This window comes from Nerophis ophidion, linkage group LG04, assembly GCF_033978795.1.
Source record: "Nerophis ophidion isolate RoL-2023_Sa linkage group LG04, RoL_Noph_v1.0, whole genome shotgun sequence".
NCBI classification, from domain to species: domain Eukaryota; kingdom Metazoa; phylum Chordata; class Actinopteri; order Syngnathiformes; family Syngnathidae; genus Nerophis; species Nerophis ophidion.
In genome coordinates, this window is record NC_084614.1 from 58,656,602 (window position 1) to 58,675,413 (window position 18,812).

Genomic DNA, 18,812 nt, shown 5'->3' on the forward strand with positions numbered 1-18,812 from the left:
TAAATAAATAATTCAAAACTGCGTATAAAAGGTTGACATGAAATAGGCACAGTGAAACCATTTGATATCTCCCAGCCAATCAGTGAAGAAAGGTCATGCTCCTTGGAAAAAGTGATTAAGTATAGCCACAACAAAAAAATGGTTTTCTGTGGATTGATCACGATATTATAATAAAAAAATCTGGAAATTATTACTGAATTGTAAAAATGTAATAATAATAATCTGGGGTTGAATCTAATATATAAGTATTTCACTGGTGTTTTTGTAACTTAACACTTTGATGTAATACATGTATAATAGTAATAATAATAGTAGGAAAGCAAATCTTATGCAAAACAGATTAAAGGTTACGACATACACGCAGTAGGTAAGTGCAGCAAAGGTCTAAAAGAAAACTTTTTTTTTTTTAAATAGATTTTTTTTAATTCCAAAAAAGAAAAAATTATAAAATAGTTTCTTAAAAATTATAAATAAATTTCAAATCTTTAGAATTTAGATATGAATCAAGTTTTTTTGAGCACCCCGAAATATAGTTTGTTAGTATGGAATTTACAAGCAAAACATAAGCATAAGTACGATTTTTGCTGTAACAGTCAAATTTGATATTTGTTTTATTGATGTATCTTAAATTATTAAAAAGTACAGTAATACAGAGTAATGAGTACATGTTAATGCATTGACTCTATGGTACAAGTACCACCGGTGGTACGTCGGCTCTATGTAGTGGTACTTTATTTACGCTTTTTTTAACACCTTTGGACGCGTTGTCCTGCACATTAAAAATGTAGAATAAAAGAATGACTCAAATAATATCCGTCCATACGCAATTTATTCTCCCTTATGCATGAGGTACAGTTGCAGTCAGACATAATAGCAAGATACCACATCACCCAGGTTGGATATTTAATGATATGAAATGAAAATAATCCTTAAAGATGAAGTTTTGGACCGGCATGTGTCACATTTATGTCTTCACACTCCTAAATATTAGGAAAATATCTTTATATAACCGTGATTAGACACTGCAAGGTGAATCCCACTTTCAGGGTGTAAAATGATTCAGTTCAATGGTTAGTTTTAAATCTAATAAAGCACCTGATCAGTTAGGTTTTTAACACCTACAAAATAAAATAAAATATGACATCACCATACAAACCGTTTTGGTCTCAGAGGAACTCCCATTCCCAAGATGATCAGCTAATAAAAATAAACATATTAAATAAAGGCTGTGCATTAAAAGAAGGTCTCCCTGCACAGTGGACAAGTGGACTTGTTGCTGGATGTGAACCATTTGTACTGGAGAGAGGATAGAAAGAATAGAAGCAACAATATTATTAAAACAGGATACAAAGTGTGTGTCTTGTGTACGCAAACCTCAATACCCCTCCCGTTTAAACACAAATACATGTCATGTTTGAATACCTGTTACTAAATTGAGTTTTCCTCAACTCCAACACCCAACCACAGTACACACAGATAACTTACCAAGCATGCCGAGTGGAACTTCTTCTTGCAAGTGCGACAAGCCTTCTTGGGCAGCGAGTAGTTGGAGCCGTGGATAACCGAGAAGCAGATCATACAGTCCTCTATTCCCTCGAACCGCTTGTCCACGTTGTTCTTCCACAACGCGAGGCCCTCCATTATGCTCCCGTTCTGAACACATTGAGTGAATAAACATGCCTTCAAAATGACTCTTGAGAAACCATGGATGTGTAGAATGTGTTAGGAGTGTGTGTGTGTACCTGATGTGTGAGGTATGTGCTGAGCTGCAGCATCCAGTTCCTCCACTGCTGCACAGAGACGCCCACTCGTCTACCACTTTCCACCACGATGGAGCCCAGAGGGTAGCTCTGCGGCAGCTGAATCACCAGCTCGATGAAAATATCGTCCACAGAGTAGGTGGCAATCACCTCCCTGGCAGCAGAGCGGGCTTTTACCTGAAGCGAGGGGAGTATACAGATTGTTACCTGGGGTAAAAACCACATAATCCACCATCAGTCTCCTACCGAGCACAACATTACACTGTTTCCCATGCGTTCCATTATTTAAAGCAGCCCGCCATGAATTGTTCATATGTCTCTGATGAGCACTTCGATCAGTCTGAAGAGTAAAAGTTGGCACTTTTTTATGTGAACTGTTACCCAGCATCACTTATGTGTGTCGCTAAGGTGTCCACAGCCTGTAGAAATGTGCGTATGGCAGCAATGATGCTGCCAGGAGGCACCGCACAATTCCACGTCAACGTCAGTATTGATACATTTCTACTTTACCATGAAAAAGGGCATACGACATGTTTTAATGTTTACAAATCTTGTTACATGAGGGTCTTGGTCTGCCAGAGAGATAAGTGATGCCAACTAGGTACTTTGTCGCCATATTTTGCGAGTATTTAGACATCATGACTTTGCAGCGATTGATAAATTTCCACATCTGTTTGTGTTTGTTTTCTTTATCTCTCACTTTCAATCAGGGTAGAAGACCGTTCACTCTGTGTGTGCATCGCTCCCAGCACCTGAGTGTATTTATTCAATAGTAGAATCAAAGGAACTGAGTGAATTCTCTTGGGAGGGATCCACAATATTTGTTTTGGTGGTCGGAGGCGGGGTTGCTAGCTTACACACACATGATGCAAATAACAACAAAACAATCCCAACGACTTAGTTTTTCCAAGTGAGAAAACCTGCACTTGAAGTTCAATGTTTATTGAATACAAATATTAGAGTCCATTTTATGTTTACGTTTGTTTACTTATTTAAGACATTTAAAAGTTATTGACCTTATTACAATGCTTAAAAAACCCTATCGAAAAATCAAAAGTTTATTGCATTTGAAAGGAATATTTTCATTATTGTTATAATTTGCTACAATCACGATAATGTAATTTGGTACCAAAATAGTTTTGGCAATTCCAACGTTTATCAGCAATAATTTGTAGTAAACTATATCACCCTGCAAAATGTATTTAGACTTGTTTAGATTCTCAAAAAAGCAACATGCGACAATTCTAGTGACTTTTTCAGATCTTATTGGACACTTTTAGAGACTAACATGAAGGTGTGTATCGCTCTTCTCAATAAAAAAATAGCAAAAGTTTTTCTCAAACATATTCATTTTGCTTTTAATATTTTTTGCTAATTTTTTGTCTCCCGCAGCTTCCATAAAAAATACATGCCCATGTGCCATCATGGTCATTTATTAAAGAATGACATCAACTCAGCGCCACAAATACATTTCAGTCCTGTGGGAAACACTGCATTAGGCACACCATCATAAGCGAGACAACAATTTAATTAGTTTATATTCAAGCTAAAAAATAACTAACAGGTCTTATCACACCTCTAATTAAAAAAACTTGATGTGAAGTTGTTGGATATGTAATTACTTAGCCAATATTACCATATACGTGATGACCAAAAGACGTGTTTTGGCTTAAAAATATAACTAATCCTTTAGCTCTTTGAAAGCTCACAAGATGCATGCTTTTTTGCAATCACATTTTTGATAGGATGAGATTTTTACTCATTAACAATAAATGTATTTTGATTTTGCAATAACCCTGCAGGCTAAGAATGGCTTCTGAGCCGGCTTTGGACACCCCTTAAAGAGATCAATAGTCAAAGTTCACCTATAACAAAAAAACAAAACAACAACAAACTTTATCGATTAACACCTTAAACTTGATAAAGGCTTGTTGGATATGTAATTATTTTATCAATATTTCCATTGTTGATGTGACTCAAAACATGTTTTTTTTTTTGTTGAAAATGTACAAAAATATGATAGCATCTTTTTTTACAAATCACAGATATCTTTCCACAACCTTAAAATCGAAACCACAACCCTTCTTGATCCTGCAGCAGTTTTTATCTGATTGTCTCAGTAATTATTTAACAGGTGAGATAAGCACAAACGTACCGTCATGCTGTCAAACATTTGTGTGCTGCCGTGGACAGACGAGATCTCCTCCGCTGAAAGAATTGGGCTCACATACTTGGTGGTAAACTTCTCCACAGCGCCGCTCACACGCTTTTCCTGGCTGTTCCACCACAGTCGCACCATGGCGGGCAAGTCCTGCACCGTGCTGTAGTACACACTGCACGCTAGGTGGGGGAGCTCCCACTCAATATTATCCCTTCCTGATGGGTTGAAATGATGGGTTATTGCTAACTATTTCTGATGCCACGTAGAGGTATTTATTGTGTTTTTTTGTTATTACTGTCAACTGCCAGGGTGAGAGTCTCTGTGAAGAAGGTTTTGGAGTCTCGCATTTCTGGTGGTTGGCCCAAGTAGATGGGGTTCTCAGGCATCAATTTGAAGAGGTGGAGGAGAAGCTTGTTGAGGGAGCAGGTTTTCTTGAGATACTGGGCGTAATGGGCACGCAGCTGGAGGTGAATAAGAAGAGTCAACAGTAAATAAAAGCTTATTTACCGTACAAAATCATCACTGACATCTAGGGCCGGTTGCTTAGTGCCAAAACCACTATGGGGAATCATGATTGTAGCGACCGGTCACTTTAGTAACTGATCATCAATGTGGTCGGTGTGCCCTGCAGGTGTTTTCCTGTTGAACATTGATGGACTGAATTACCTCATGCATTGAATTATACTTTGTTTCTGCTAATCGTCTATTCAGCAGTGAGTCAACATGTGATTTGTAATAGTTTTAGTTGGGTTTAGCAGTATCACATTTGTGTTTATTCAAAAGACGATAGAGAAAGTTAATTTAGCATTGCATCAAAAACTCATCGTGTCAGACAGATCAAATGCCGAACTTCTAAAATGACCGTCTTATTTAGGTTTATACTGTAGCCAAACCTTTTCCCTAAAGATATGTCTAAAGAACATTAGTTTTTTATACTTTTTGCCCAATTATTGTGTTGTTTTTTTTTATCAATGTCAAGGCGGCATAGCAGTTTTAAAGTGGATTCACTGTGGTAAGAGATATTGAACACTTTTTTCCCTTGGACCTATCAACATATTTTTTACTTTTTCATATAAACTTAATATCTAATTATAAACATACTTGAACTGCTTTCTTGTTGGTTGAGTCTTTTATGCATATAGTCCAAATCTACTTTCTACGTATGGTTACAAGCCATAAACTTCGAAGCGAGGGATGACTGTATTACAATACTCACATATGGAGTCAGTGCTGCAGTCAGCACTAGCCACTAGTGTGTTACATGAGGAATATTAAAGACTAAAATGGGGCCACAAAGAAAATCCAAAATCCTGACATCACTCACGTGTGACGGCGAGGACTTAAAAAAGGTGAGAAGCAGCTTCCAAGCAAGCAGGTAGCCCAGGATGCAGGAGTACTCCACACTGTGAGGTGACACCACCGCAAACTCTCCTACTTGAAGTCCTGCCAGGATGCTGTCGCACAACTCTTCGCAGGTTGACAACATAGCCATCAGAGCGGCCGGAGGAGAGCTGAAGGACAAGAAGAAAACTAACATCTCAGCGTTTCTTCCTAGACGGCAAACTTGATGTGACAACTTTTGACTTACAGGCTTGTCTCATCTCCCTCATCTTCTGACTTGTTACTGTCTCCTTCGCCATCACATTCAGGAAGCTGAGGCATGACCCTATGTTGTGGAGATGAAAGAATCACAATATCTCTTCAAATCCATTTTCCACAACACAAGATGTTGATACACTGACTTACTTGGCCAATAAGTGGTAGACAGTGACTTGCAGAGGCCTGGCCTTGAACAGCAGCAGAGGACAGAATGTGTTGAGGAGCGTCTGAAGAGGCTGCGGGAGGTTCGTCTTCTGGTCTGCAACGAATTTAGCTGGCAGGTTGTTTTGGTTCAGCTGCTGCACGGGCACGTAGGTCAGCGCCACACCAAGCGACTGCAGCACAGCCAGAGGAAAGACAGCGTCGTCTGGTTCTTTGAAGGCCTCTGAACACAAACATAAGAAGGTATTGAATCAATTGTGTTAGAGTTGCTCCACTATGTGGCGTTACGATATTCTATAATACCTTCAACATTCATGATTTAAAACACTTTCTTGTGGTTTAAATAACATTTAATGGTAGTTATTTGGTGAAATATTTGCAAAGTTTTGTTTCCGAGACCTATTTACGCGCCATTTTTTTCTCCCTTTTAAAACGGTTCCTTTGAGAGGTGGAGTTTTTAGACGTTAGTTGTTGGACGTGTACATGAGTATACAGTATTGACAATTAAAAGAATTTCCATTATTACTTTATGTAAATAACTCCGCTGCTTGGCTGGTTCAAGCTGTAAACAAATAGAGGCTTAAGGCTACAAGGTATACTACGAGCGATTTTGAAAACGTAGTAACGGATTAAAGGATTACATAATTTACTTGTCCACTGGCAGAGTAGTAGACACTGACCCAAATAAAAGCAGGTGCTGGAAAAATCATACTTTATTTTACCGGAGGACAGTGATGCTATTGTCTTCCAGTAGAAGGCTAAGTGAGCCACACAAAAAATCGAGCTAACATTGATAACATATCATTCGCACATTGCCAACCTATTGCTACTACTTACCGTTTCATTGTCTCCTCTATTGCCATAAATAGTAGTCACCAAGCCCGCCATTTAAAGTAGTTTTTTCGGAAGATCCATCTTTTTGTGAAGGTCTGTGGTTAAAGTACTGCTAATCTTTGTACACCTTCAAATTGACTTCTTCACAGATTAAAGCACTTTTTACTTCCGATTAGGCTAAAAGTTTGTGTAGTGACCTGTGCGGGTAAAAACAAACAGATCATTTTCCTTCATTGGGATTTATTGTCGACATGATTTTGTAACATAGCTGGCTGACTAACAAAAGGAGGTTTGGGTATATGTCTACCATACTGTATGGATAATCCCCTGACGTCACACTTGAACAAAACTGTTTTATAAATATCTCTGCAATGTCTCCACTGTGTGAGTTCAAATTTTCGGGACTTATGCACATCTCAAATACAAATAAGCAGTTTTGGACACTCGGGTGAAAAGAGGGGCGGAGCTTTCTACCGATCACCACCTGCTGGTGAGTTGGCTGCGATGGTGGGGGAGGATGCCGGACAGACCTGGCAGGCCCAAGCGCATTGTGAGGGTCTGCTGGGAACGTCTGGCAGAGTCTCCTGTCAGAGAGAGTTTCAATTCACACCTCCGGGAGAACTTTGAACATGTCACGAGGGAGGTGCAGGACATTGAGTCCGAGTGGACCATGTTCCGAACCTCTATTGTCGAGGCGGCTGATTGGAGCTGTGGCCGCAAGGTTGTTGGTGCCTGTCGTGGCGGTAATCCCAGAACCCGTTGGTGGACACCAGCAGTGAGGGATGCCGTTAAGCTGAAGAAGGAGTCCTATCGGGTTCTTTTGGCTCATAGGACTCCGGAGGCAGTGGACGGGTACCGACGGGCCAAGCGGTGTGCAGCTTTAGCGGTCGCGGAGGCAAAAACTCGGACATGGGAAGAGTCCGGGGAAGCCATGGAAAACGACTTCCGGACGGCTTCGAAGCGATTCTGGACCACCATACGCCGCCTCAGGAAGGGGAAGCAGTGCACTATCAACACCGTGTATGGTGCGGATGGTGTTCTGCTGACTTCAACTGTGGATGTTGTGGATCGGTGGAGGGAATACTTCGAGGACCTCCTCAATCCCACCAACACGTCTTCCTTTGAGGAAGCGGTGCCTGGGGAATCTGTGGTGGACTCTCCTATTTCTGGGGCTGAGGTCGCTGAGGTAGTTAAAAAGCTCCTCGGCGGCAAGGCCCTGGGGGTAGATGAGATCCGCCCGGAGTTCCTTAAGGATCTGGATGCTGTGGGGCTGTCTTGGTTGACAAGACTCTGCAGCATCGCGTGGACATCGGGGCGGTACCTCTGGATTGGCAGACCGGGGTGGTGGTCCCTCTCTTTAAGAAGGGGGATCGGAGGGTGTGTTCCAACTATCGTGGGATAACACTCCTCAGCCTTCCCGGTAAGGTTTATTCAGGTGTACTGGAGAGGAGGCTTCGCCGGATAGTCGAACCTCGGATTCAGGAGGAACAGTGTGGTTTTCTTCCTGGTCGTGGAACTGTGGACCAGCTCTATACTCTCGGCAGGGTTTTTGAGGGTGCATGGGAGTTTGCCCAACCAGTCTACATGTGCTTTGTGGACTTGGAGAAGGCATTCGACCGTGTCCCTTGGGAAGTCCTGTGGGGAGTGCTCAGAGAGTATGGGGTACCGGACTGTCTTATTGTGGCAGTCCGCTCCCTGTATGATCAGTGTCAGAGCTTGGTCCGCATTGCTGGCAGTAAGTCGGACACGTTTCCAGTGAGGGTTGGACTCTGTCAAGGCTGTCCTTTGTCACCGATTCTGTTCATAACTTTAATGGACAGAATTTCAAGGCGCAGCCAAGGCGTTGAGGAGATCCGGTTTGGTGGCCACAGGATTAGGTCTCTGCTTTTTGCAGATGATGTAGTCCTGATGGCTTCATCTGGCCGGGATCTTCAGCTCTCACTGGATCGGTTCGCAGCCGAGTGTGAAGCGACCGGAATGAGAATCAGCACCTCCAAGTACGAGTCCATGGTGCTCGCCCGGAAAAGGGTGGAATGCCATCCCCGGGTTGGGGAGGAGACCCTGCCCCAAGTGGAGGAGTTCAAGTACCTAGGAGTCTTGTTCACGAGTGAGGGAAGAGTGGATCGTGAGATCAACAGGCAGATCAGTGCGGCGTCTTCAGTAATGCGGACGTTGTATCGATCAGTTGTGGTGAGGAAGGAGCTGAGCCGGAAGGCAAAGCTGTCAATTTACCGGTCGATCTACGTTCCCATCCTCACCTATGGTCATGTGCTTTGGGTCATGACTGAAAGGATAAGATCACGGGTACAAGCGGCCGAAATGAGTTTCCTCCGCCGGGTGGCGGGGCTCTCCCTTAGAGATAGGGTGAGAAGCTCTGCCATCCGGGAGGAGCTCAAAGTAAAGCCGCTGTTCCTCCACATCGAGAGGAGCCAGATGAGGTGGTTCGGGCATCTGGTCAGGATGCCACCCGAACGCCTCCCTAGGGATGTGTTTAGGGCACGTCCAGCTGGTAGGAGGCCACGGGGAAGACCCGGGACACGTTGGGAAGACTATGTCTCCCGGCTGGCCTGGGAACGCCTCGGGATCCCCCGGGAAGAGCTAGACGAAGTGGCTGGAGATAGGGAAGTCTGGGCTTCCCTGCTTAGGCTGCTGCCCCCGCGACCCGACATCGGATAAGCGGAAGATGATGGATGGATGGATGGATGGATGTCTCCACTGTGTGAGTTCAAATTTTCGGGTCTTATGCACATCTCAAATACAAATAAGCAGGTACCATCTGGTAAAAAAAATTTGATTTTGCATAACAGCACCCCTATAATGTAAAGGGATAAGAAGTAGGAAACTACAATAAGTCAATTTACGAGGGGCCAAACTGTTTTCTTGTTTTAAGATAAAAGCTGTCAACGCTTTAAGTTGTAAGCAAAACACTGTATTACAATTAAATTCTTGAATCCCCACCATTAGTTAGCACAGCAAATGTCACATTCAACCCTGTATAATTCAACCAAAACACCTGGTCCTACTAGCTAGCAGTAGCTTATAACTTGTGGTCGACACTTTTGCTTTTCCAAGCATGGAAGGACAGTGCTGAAAAAAAGTGGGTAATGTTGATTGAATTAAAGAAATAATTAATAAAAAACATGACCGAGTGTGTCTCCAATTTGGTGAAGCATTTCGAACATATCATTGCTTGTCTGCACCATACTGAAGCAGAATGTGAAAATAATATCAAAACATTGGACATTTATCCATGAAACCTTGGAGAATTTGCTGAAAGTGTGTTTGACGGAAAAGAAGCTGGAAGCAGATATCGGAAAAGTCCACTCTCTGTCTCCAATTACATTACTTCATAAAACTACTGTAATTGTTATTGGCACATTCTATTGCAGTGGTTCTCAACCTTTTTTTCAGGGATGTACCCCCTGCGAACATTTTTTTAATTCAAGTACCCCCTGATCAGAGCTAAGCATTTTTGGTTGGAAAAAAGAGATTAAGATGTATGTTACAGCTCTATGTCGTCGGTTTCTGATTTATCAAATTGTATAACAGTGCAAAATATTGCTCATTTGTAGTGGTCTTTCATGAACTATTTGGAAAAAAAGATATAAAAATAACTAAAAACTTGTTAAAAAATAAACAAGTGATTCAATTATAAATAAAGATTTCTGCACATAGAAGTAAAGTCATCAACTCTTTAGGGATTGTAATAGAGATCCATCTGGATTCATGAATTTAATTCTAAACATTTCTTCCCAAAAAAATAAATATTTAACATCAATATTTATGGAACATGTCCACAAAAAATATGGCTGTCAACACTGAATATTGCATTGTTGCATTTCTTTTCACAGTTTATGAACTCACATTCATATTTTGTTGAAGTATTATTCAATAAATATATTTATAAAGAATTTTTGAATTGTTGCTATTTTTAGAATATTTTTTAAAAATCTCACGTACCCCTTGGCATACCTTCAAGTACCCCATTTGAGAACCACTGTTCTATTGTATTGTTTTTATACAATATGTCTTATTAAAAGTTTGAAAGGCATGTTACATTGTAAAATTGTGCTATTTGAGGGATGCCATGCACCAATTAAATTGATTCCAGTTCATTTCAATGGTAGACGTTGATTTTGAGGTACAAGTTTTTTTAGTTAAGAGCTGCGTCACAGAACCTGTTAGCCAATAAATTAAGCTACTACTGTATACTCAATTCATTTTACAATGACTGTTAAATATGAATGGCATTTATTTGTAGGGATGAGTGCCTTCCATGTATGAATCGATACCGGTACTAAATGATATCAATTTTTGGTACTTCTGAATGTGTTCATGTGTTATTAAATGTTAATTTGTGTAAAAATGTTGATAAGTAAAAAAAAAAACACCCAAAAAACTTTTGTTTCATTTAACAAGGAGCTGATTATGATAACTGTGCTGTCCAGTTGTTATATCTTAATTTCTTACATTTCTGATTCTCATTTGCAATAATAATTGTTTAGTAGACTTTGCATGCTGTTGCAATTCAAAGACATTAGATGGCAGTAGTGTATAAACGACAGTGTTGCCTAGTCAGGGAGTAGAGTTTGTCACTAACTTGAATGCAGTTTTTCAGTTTGCTCTAAAAAGTGTTTGTACTGCAAGTATTATACTTATTACACGTCAGCTGTTTGATTGTATCTTGCATTCTATTAGTAATTTTGATTACCAAATTTTGAGGCATTGAAATTACAAAAATACCATACCAAATGATTTACCGAGAGCCAGTTTGAGTGTTGCTTAAGTGATTGTCTGCGTTTGAGCCAGCCGAGATGCCAGGTGCAACATAGGTATCAAATATTACACTGTTTCATTTTGGGTAGTCCCGACAGAATTCAGTCCGTGTTTATAAAAGTACCAAATTCAATGCCCATCCCTCTAACACTAAAAGTGCTCATTAATTGCTAATTACATAACCTTCTTGAATATTGTTTGTAGTCATTTTAAACAGATTTGTATATAAAATAAAAACATAATATGTATTCGCTGTCATCTTAAGTCAATTGAAATGAATTAAAATAACAAAAAAACAAATGTTTGACATAATTTACAAATATCTTAATTTTAATGATCAAGCTAATTATTTTTTTAATATTCACAATTATGAAATCAAATAAATGGTTTCAAAATGTCTAAGCTTAAAACTTACCTGTGATTTTGACAGGCATGGGAAGCATCAGGTTGTAAATTCCGTCCAGAAAGAAGTCTCTCCATTCCCCTTCCAGTTCCGATGGCAGGTTCTTAAGGACATCAGGCGGGGAAGATGCGAAGAACTGACTCAAGTTCAGGATCAAGTAGATGCTCTCGCACGCAAACAGTTGCACCCATGGATTCCACAAGCCGCTTATATTCTCGCTGGCGGTCTTGATTCAATTTGGAAACAAGCACACAGATAAATGTGCAGTGGAGGAAACAGCAGAAGACCAACTCACCTCCAACCATGCCAACATAGCGCAGAGTAAGAAATCCCACTGGCTACTGCAGAGTACTGTCGGACTTTGTTTCACCAGCCAGGACAGAAAACGAATCAGCTCCAACGTCAGGTTTAACTGTTGTGTAGTTGCTTTAGATAAGTCACTGAGACAAAAAGAGAAATAAAGCATCTGTGACAAACTGGACACTTATTTCAGTTGTCATGGACTTACCTGCCAAAGAGGAACCAGTCTTCCTTGCGGTTCCTCCACTCCATCATGGTGGCTAGAATAGCGTGCACTAGGTCCTCTTCCACTTGTGTGTCAGCTTCCAGACAACACAGAAGCACTGCCACACTCCCGTACACATCTGGGATGCAACATTATTTATTTGTACTGCTTTGTTGATTCATGAATACATCTGTGTTGTATGCATTCTTACTGTCGTCCTCTTCCCAGTTGAAGATTCCCGCGGTGGCCAGGGTGACCAGAGTCTCTCGGTCTTTCTGGCTCATAGTGGGATAAAGCACCTGGAGCGTGCTCAGTGTGCTCGGCGTCACTGGCAACAAACTGACCAAACAATCAATGTAAACCTCAAATCAAGCCACCGTGTTTTTTTAAAGGAAATAATGCACAAACCTATCAACAGTGCTGTACAGTTTCCTCAGGCTCACATTGTGAGTAGATGCCAGGTTGTTGGCATGAATGTAGTTTTTTAGTGTCAGAGACCACAGACCGCCTTCCTCGACACATCTATGGGGTTAAGCGCATGAGAGAACATTGTTACATGCATGTGGAGCTTGTTTAAACCAGCTGTAAGAAATAGTGTTGGAGAAAGAGTTGGGTTGTTTGAAGAGCAATGTGTGTGTGGGTGTGTCTGCAGGATTGAGGGAGGTGCTGGTCACTTGGACAAGGGGGTGGCTATATGATGATGTAATCACAAGGTATTTAAGCAGTGTGCATTCACCTGTTCAGTTTTATTTGACCGCTATGTTATATGCTACGCAGTTGGGAAAGGTGGCAATAAATACTGATAAAGTTGAGAAATGCTCATCAAACACTTATTTGGAACATCCCACAGGTGTGCAGGCTAATTGGGAACAGCTGGGTGCCATGATTGGGGATAAAAGCAGCTTCCATGAAATGCTAAGTAATTCACAAACAAGGATGGGGCGAGGGTCCCCAATTTGTAAGCAAATTGTTAAACAGTTTTAGAACAACATTTCTCAACGAGCTATTGCAAATAATTTAGGGATTTTACCATCTACGGTCCGTAAAATCATCAAAAGGTTCAGAGAATCTGTAGAAATCACTGCACGTAGCGATGATATTAAGGACCTTTGATCCCTCATGCGGTACTGCATCAAAAACCGACATCAGTGTGTAAAGGATATAACCACATGGGCTCAGGAACACTTCATAAAACTACTGATAGTAACTACAGTTGGTTGCTAAATCTGTAAGTGCAAGTTAAAAATCTGCTGTACAAAGCAAAACCCATTTATCAACAACACCAAGGAACGCCGCTGGCTTCGCTGGGCCCGAGCTCATTTAAAATGGACTGATGCAAAGTGGAAACGTGTTCTGTGGTCTGACGAGTCCACATTTCAAATTACATTTGGAAACTGTGGACGTGGTGTCCTGCGGAACAAAGAGGAAAATAACCATCCGGCTTGTTATAGGCACAAAGTTCAAAAGCCAGCATCTGTGATGGTATGGGGGTGCATTAGTGCCCAAGGCATGGGTAACTTACACATCTGTGAAGGCACCATTAATGCTGAAAGGTCCATACCGGTTTTGGAGCAACATATGTTGTCATCCAATCAACGTTATCATGGGCGCCCCTGCTTATTTCAGCAAGACAATGCCAAGCCACATGTTACAACAGCGTGGTTTTTTAGTAAAAGAGTGCGGGTACTTTCCTGGCCCGCCTGCAGTCCAGACCTTTCTCCCATCAAAAATGTGTGGCGCATTATGAAGCGTAAAATACGACAGCAGAGACGCCGGACTGTTGAACGACTGAAGCTCTACATAAAACGAGAATGGGAAAAAATTCTAATTTCAAAGCTTCAACAATTAGTTTCCTCAGTTCCCAAACGTGTATTAAGTGTTGTTAAAAGAAAAGGTGATGAAACATAGTGGTGAACATGCCCTTTCCCAACTAGTTTGGAACATGTTGCAGCCATGAGATTGTAAGTTAATTATTATTTGCAAAAAAAAATTAAGTTTATGAGTTTGAACATCAAATATCTTGTCTTTGTAGTGCATTCAATTGAATATGGGTTGAAAAGGATTTGCAAATCATTGTATTCCGTTTATATTTACATCTAACACAATTTTCCAACTCATATGGAAACAGGGTTTGTATTATACTCCCTTATTTTTTAGAAATCTTGCATGTTTTGCATTTTCTCATTATAAAAAAGTTATTTTAGACAAAAGAGCTGTACATAAAGCCTAAATAGCAAAACAAAAAAAAAATACAATGCAACTTTATATCATTATACATACTTATATATCCACATCTCCCTCTACTGATTTAAATGAGATTTACACGTAGTACCAACGTATGTAAGCAGTAGTCGATGTTAGCACTAACACAAGTGGTAAGCAGGCTGGTCCACAAATGCAAAAGTAGCTAATGTAGTGTTGTCATAATAGATGATGGATGTATGATTTTCCTTACTACTAGACATCATTATGAAGCTACTTAAAAAAGTTATTTTGACATATGGTTGCTTTAAGTGTATTTAGTGCTTGTCACAAACTACTCTGACCTTGAGTAGAGGGTCTCCAGCAGCTCGTTGTTTGCCAAAAGGACCTGAAGACCCTCCAACAGCCCCCACTCAGTGAGAAGGCTGTGATAGGTGGAAACAATAGCCGGGGTGTACTCCACCTCCTTGCACCACTGCAGCGCATACAGCAACTCTGCAACTGACAAAAAGGATCACCTGCATTAAAACATATAAATAACCAGGAAAAATGTGTTTGTTGCATGCGTACCTGTGTGCACTACATTAGGCAAAAGCGGCTGAAAATCACCGCTCTTTGGGTTAGAGAGAGTCACCTTTCCGAGCAGCGCACTTGCACACAAATGGGCTGGCAATCCATTTAGCGTTTTGAATTTCCACGTGTCGACAGAGGGGGTGTCGCAAATTCCCCTGTAACGGCTAGTCAGCAATGGGGTCTTGATCCACTGCAAATAAGCACAATGTGTAAATATCCACACAAATAAAACTGCTTAACAATTAAACGGCTTAAATACAATTTAAAGCTTACGTGAGAAGGCAGGGCCTGTCTGAGTTTTGTCCATCCCGTAACGCTGGGCATCAAATAGGTAAAGAATTGGGCCAGGATGGTGGATTCTTGATCGCAGACAGAGGTGATGGTCTCGACTACACTTTGTATCGCCACAACTAAATACTGCAAACTAAATACAACAGAGGACCAACAACTTTTATAGAACCACAACGAAAACATTTTTTGTAGGATACTTTTTCGAGTCTACAGCTATTAACATACATTTTTTTAACCACTGAAATATTTATCTAACATATTTCATTTAGTATTGGCTCTTCATTCCATTTGCTTATATGTATTAACCTTTCGAAATTTACATTTTAACTTTTGTAGTTTACATTTTAACAGCATGTATTACTATTATTTCAGTTATTCCATGGTTAAAATCTAGATTTAGTTTATTTAAAAAAAGAACAATACATATTAATGAACATTCGACATGTAAGTATGTGATATTACATACTATTCAGATCCTCCTTTGAATAAATATAAGTATTTAGTTTGAAGGTGATTTAAGTTTTAAAATGGCAGAACATTTGTGGTTTGGTGTTTGAAACAAGATCAGAGTGGGATGTGTGTTACCTTTTGATATCCAGAGTCGCAGTGAGTAGCCTGCTTTTCACCCAAAGGGCGGCACTGTGCAGGAAGCCACCTTCCTTCACCTCAGACTCTGAGTGATGGACCAGCGATTGAACACCAGTGGCGCACACCTTTCTCATGTTATCCAAGAGTGAGTCTAACACAGAAATATCAACACACGTTAGCTATGATGCAAAGATCCAACAACAAAGTAGGATGTGTTCAAACATACCTGATAGGTAAGTGTGTGTTTGGTCTACAGCAACAAGCTGGAAGACAGTGAGCAGGAGTTCCTCGGCAGATGGTAAAAGCAGGCAGTCTTGTACTGATGAGAAGAAAGTAGAGGCCACATCACAGATGAAGGACACGAGCGGCTCCATGTTGCCTGCGTCTGAAATGCTCTTGGTTTCCGACAGCGTGGCGTGCAGCTTCTCCAATATCTTCTCCATATATACCGCCCCGATCAAAGATTCTAATGTGTCAAAAATAAATCCAGTGTGATTACAACCTTGAACTAAAACCCTAGCGAAATAAATTGAGAAGTTGTTACCTTTGTTGTGGTGCTGCGAGAGCACCAGGCTGATGAGGGTCCAGCTGGGCCGGCTGGTAGGAGAAGCAGGGTCGGAACGACCAGGTCCGACCTTGCAGAGCTCCTGAGTTAGGCAGAGTAGATGCTCGCCCAGAACTGAACCTTTGAGCCAGTCCCTACAACTGGCAAGGGTGTCATCATCGATGCACGCCTGGTAAGACGATAGCAGTGATGCGCTCATGTGATGGGACAATGTACAATTAATGTTGATATGACGAAAATGAGACTAACCCGTTGGATGATTTGCAGAGTGATTCCACAATGTAGTCCCATCTGAAACACACGACAAACGATAAAACAGATCTATTTATTTTGAAGGCCTCAGTGTCCGATGTGACTAAAAACAACTTGGACCTATTACTGTGTGTATAATTCACACACAGTAGTGCAAGACGAGAGAAGTGGGGTTAAAATTCCCACCTTATGCCCCCTAACAGAAAGGCAAAAACCTGGGTCTGATAATCCCACGAATACAGCTGAAAAAATTGCCAGTGGTTGCCAAAAGGGTGCTAACTTATGTACCGCAATCATTATTTCCAACCGATTCCTGCTTACAGCATGTAAACTATGCCCACATAAAAATGCACGCACATAGGGATGTGTATTAAATTCGGCACCGACCGAGGTCCGACGGTACTACCGGATACTGATTTTCATAAGGTAATATTCCAATTTTCCATGCCAAGCAAGAAGTCAGCGATCAAAACCACAGTAAGGCTCCCCTTTTCAAAATGTGTTAGCTGAATCCTAATGTACAATTGATTTGCGATAGACATGCTACTGATTCACATTAGGGATTTTACATGGCAATTTCGACACCTCCAAATTTGATAATGAAAACTACTACAAAAAGATGCGCGGTATCATCAAACAGCTGGTGTTTAATAAGTCCAATACTTGCAGTATAAACACTTTTTAAGGCGCAACAAAGGACTACATTCAACTTAATTGCAGAAACTACTTCCTGGCTATGGCAACACACTGTAGTCTATACAATACTGCTATCTAACGTCTTGTAATTGCAACTGCATGCAAGTATACCCATATAATACAGTACTGTACAGTCCAAGCAAATGAGACACAAAAGTGAAAGAAAACAAGATCACAATTAGAACGCACATCTCAGGCTTAAATATATATATTTGTAGATGTTCTTATGCAATTAACAATCAATAACACATTTGAAAACACAAAAAAGTACCGAAAATCGGTGCTATTGGAGTACTGGTATCGATTCTAGGGTACCAGGATTTGCTACCGTATCGATTCAAATGTGAAAGGTAGATATCCATACATGCTTCCTACAAACCCAGTTTCCATATGAGTTGGGAAATACTGTTAGATGTAAATATAAACGGAATACAATTATTTGCAAATCATTTTCAACCCATGTTCAATTGAATATGCTACAAAGACAACATATTTGATGTTCAAACTGATACATTTTTTTTTTTGCAAATAATCATTGACTTTAGAATTTGATGCCAGCAACACATCCCAGAAAAAGATGGGAAAGGTGGCAATAAATACTGATAAAGTTGAGGAATGCTCATCAAACACTTATATGGAACATCCCACAAGTGTGCAGGCTATTTGGGAACAAGTGGGTAACATGATTGGGTATAAAAACAGCTTCCATGTAATGCTAAATAATTCACAAACAAGGATGGGGCGAGGGTCATCACTTTGTAAGCAAATTGTCGAACAGTTTTGGAACAACATTTTTTAACGAGCTATTGAAAGGAATTTAGAGATTTTACCATCTACGGGCCGTAAAATTATCAAACGTTTCAGAGAATCTGGAGAAATCACTGTACGTTAGCAATGATATTACGGACCTTTGAACCCTCAGGCGGTACAGCATCAAAAACCGACAGTGTATAAAGGATATCACCACATGGGCTCAGGAACACTTTAAAAAACCACTGTCAGTAACTACAGTTGGTCGCTACATCTGTAAGTGCAAGGTAAAACTCTACTATGCAAAGCCAAACCCATTTATCAACAACACCCTGAAACGCGGCTAGCAAAGTGGAAAAGTGTTCTGTTGTCTGACGAGTCCACATGTCAAATTCAATTTGGAGACAGAGGACGTGGTATCCTCCAGAACAAAGAGGAAAATAACCATCCGGATTGTTATAGGCACAAAGTTCAAAAGCCAGCATCTGTGATGGTATGAGGGTGTATTAGTGCCCAAGGCATAGGTAACTTACACATCTGTGAAGGCACCATTAATGCTGAATGGTCCATACAGGTTTTGGAGCAACATATGTTGTCATCCAAGCATCGTTATCATGGACACCCCTGCTTATTTCAGCAAGACAATGCCAAGCCACATGTTACAACAGCGTGGCTTCATAGTAAAAGAGTGCGGG

The 18,812-nt window shown here is 40.7% G+C and overlaps 1 protein-coding gene across 1 annotated transcript in view; it reads right to left on the reverse strand.

Annotated features, from left to right (window-relative positions):
* Window positions 1-810: 810 nt before the first annotated feature.
* Window positions 811-18,812, reverse strand: part of ltn1 (listerin E3 ubiquitin protein ligase 1) — a 32,254-nt gene continuing 14,252 nt past the window's right edge. Inside the window, exons 13-32 of the mRNA XM_061898586.1 lie at window positions 16,669-16,710; window positions 16,399-16,588; window positions 16,081-16,320; window positions 15,852-16,005; window positions 15,249-15,399; window positions 14,973-15,165; window positions 14,747-14,903; window positions 12,609-12,722; window positions 12,412-12,539; window positions 12,204-12,339; window positions 11,991-12,135; window positions 11,708-11,921; window positions 5,668-5,905; window positions 5,510-5,587; window positions 5,246-5,432; window positions 4,217-4,382; window positions 3,916-4,136; window positions 1,743-1,937; window positions 1,486-1,653; window positions 811-1,296 (exon numbers count right to left, since the gene is read on the reverse strand). Of these exons, the coding sequence (XP_061754570.1) occupies window positions 1,234-1,296; window positions 1,486-1,653; window positions 1,743-1,937; window positions 3,916-4,136; window positions 4,217-4,382; window positions 5,246-5,432; window positions 5,510-5,587; window positions 5,668-5,905; window positions 11,708-11,921; window positions 11,991-12,135; window positions 12,204-12,339; window positions 12,412-12,539; window positions 12,609-12,722; window positions 14,747-14,903; window positions 14,973-15,165; window positions 15,249-15,399; window positions 15,852-16,005; window positions 16,081-16,320; window positions 16,399-16,588; window positions 16,669-16,710 (3,180 nt within the window). The 3' untranslated portion in view covers window positions 811-1,233. The remainder of the gene's footprint in view (window positions 1,297-1,485; window positions 1,654-1,742; window positions 1,938-3,915; window positions 4,137-4,216; window positions 4,383-5,245; window positions 5,433-5,509; window positions 5,588-5,667; window positions 5,906-11,707; window positions 11,922-11,990; window positions 12,136-12,203; window positions 12,340-12,411; window positions 12,540-12,608; window positions 12,723-14,746; window positions 14,904-14,972; window positions 15,166-15,248; window positions 15,400-15,851; window positions 16,006-16,080; window positions 16,321-16,398; window positions 16,589-16,668; window positions 16,711-18,812) is intronic.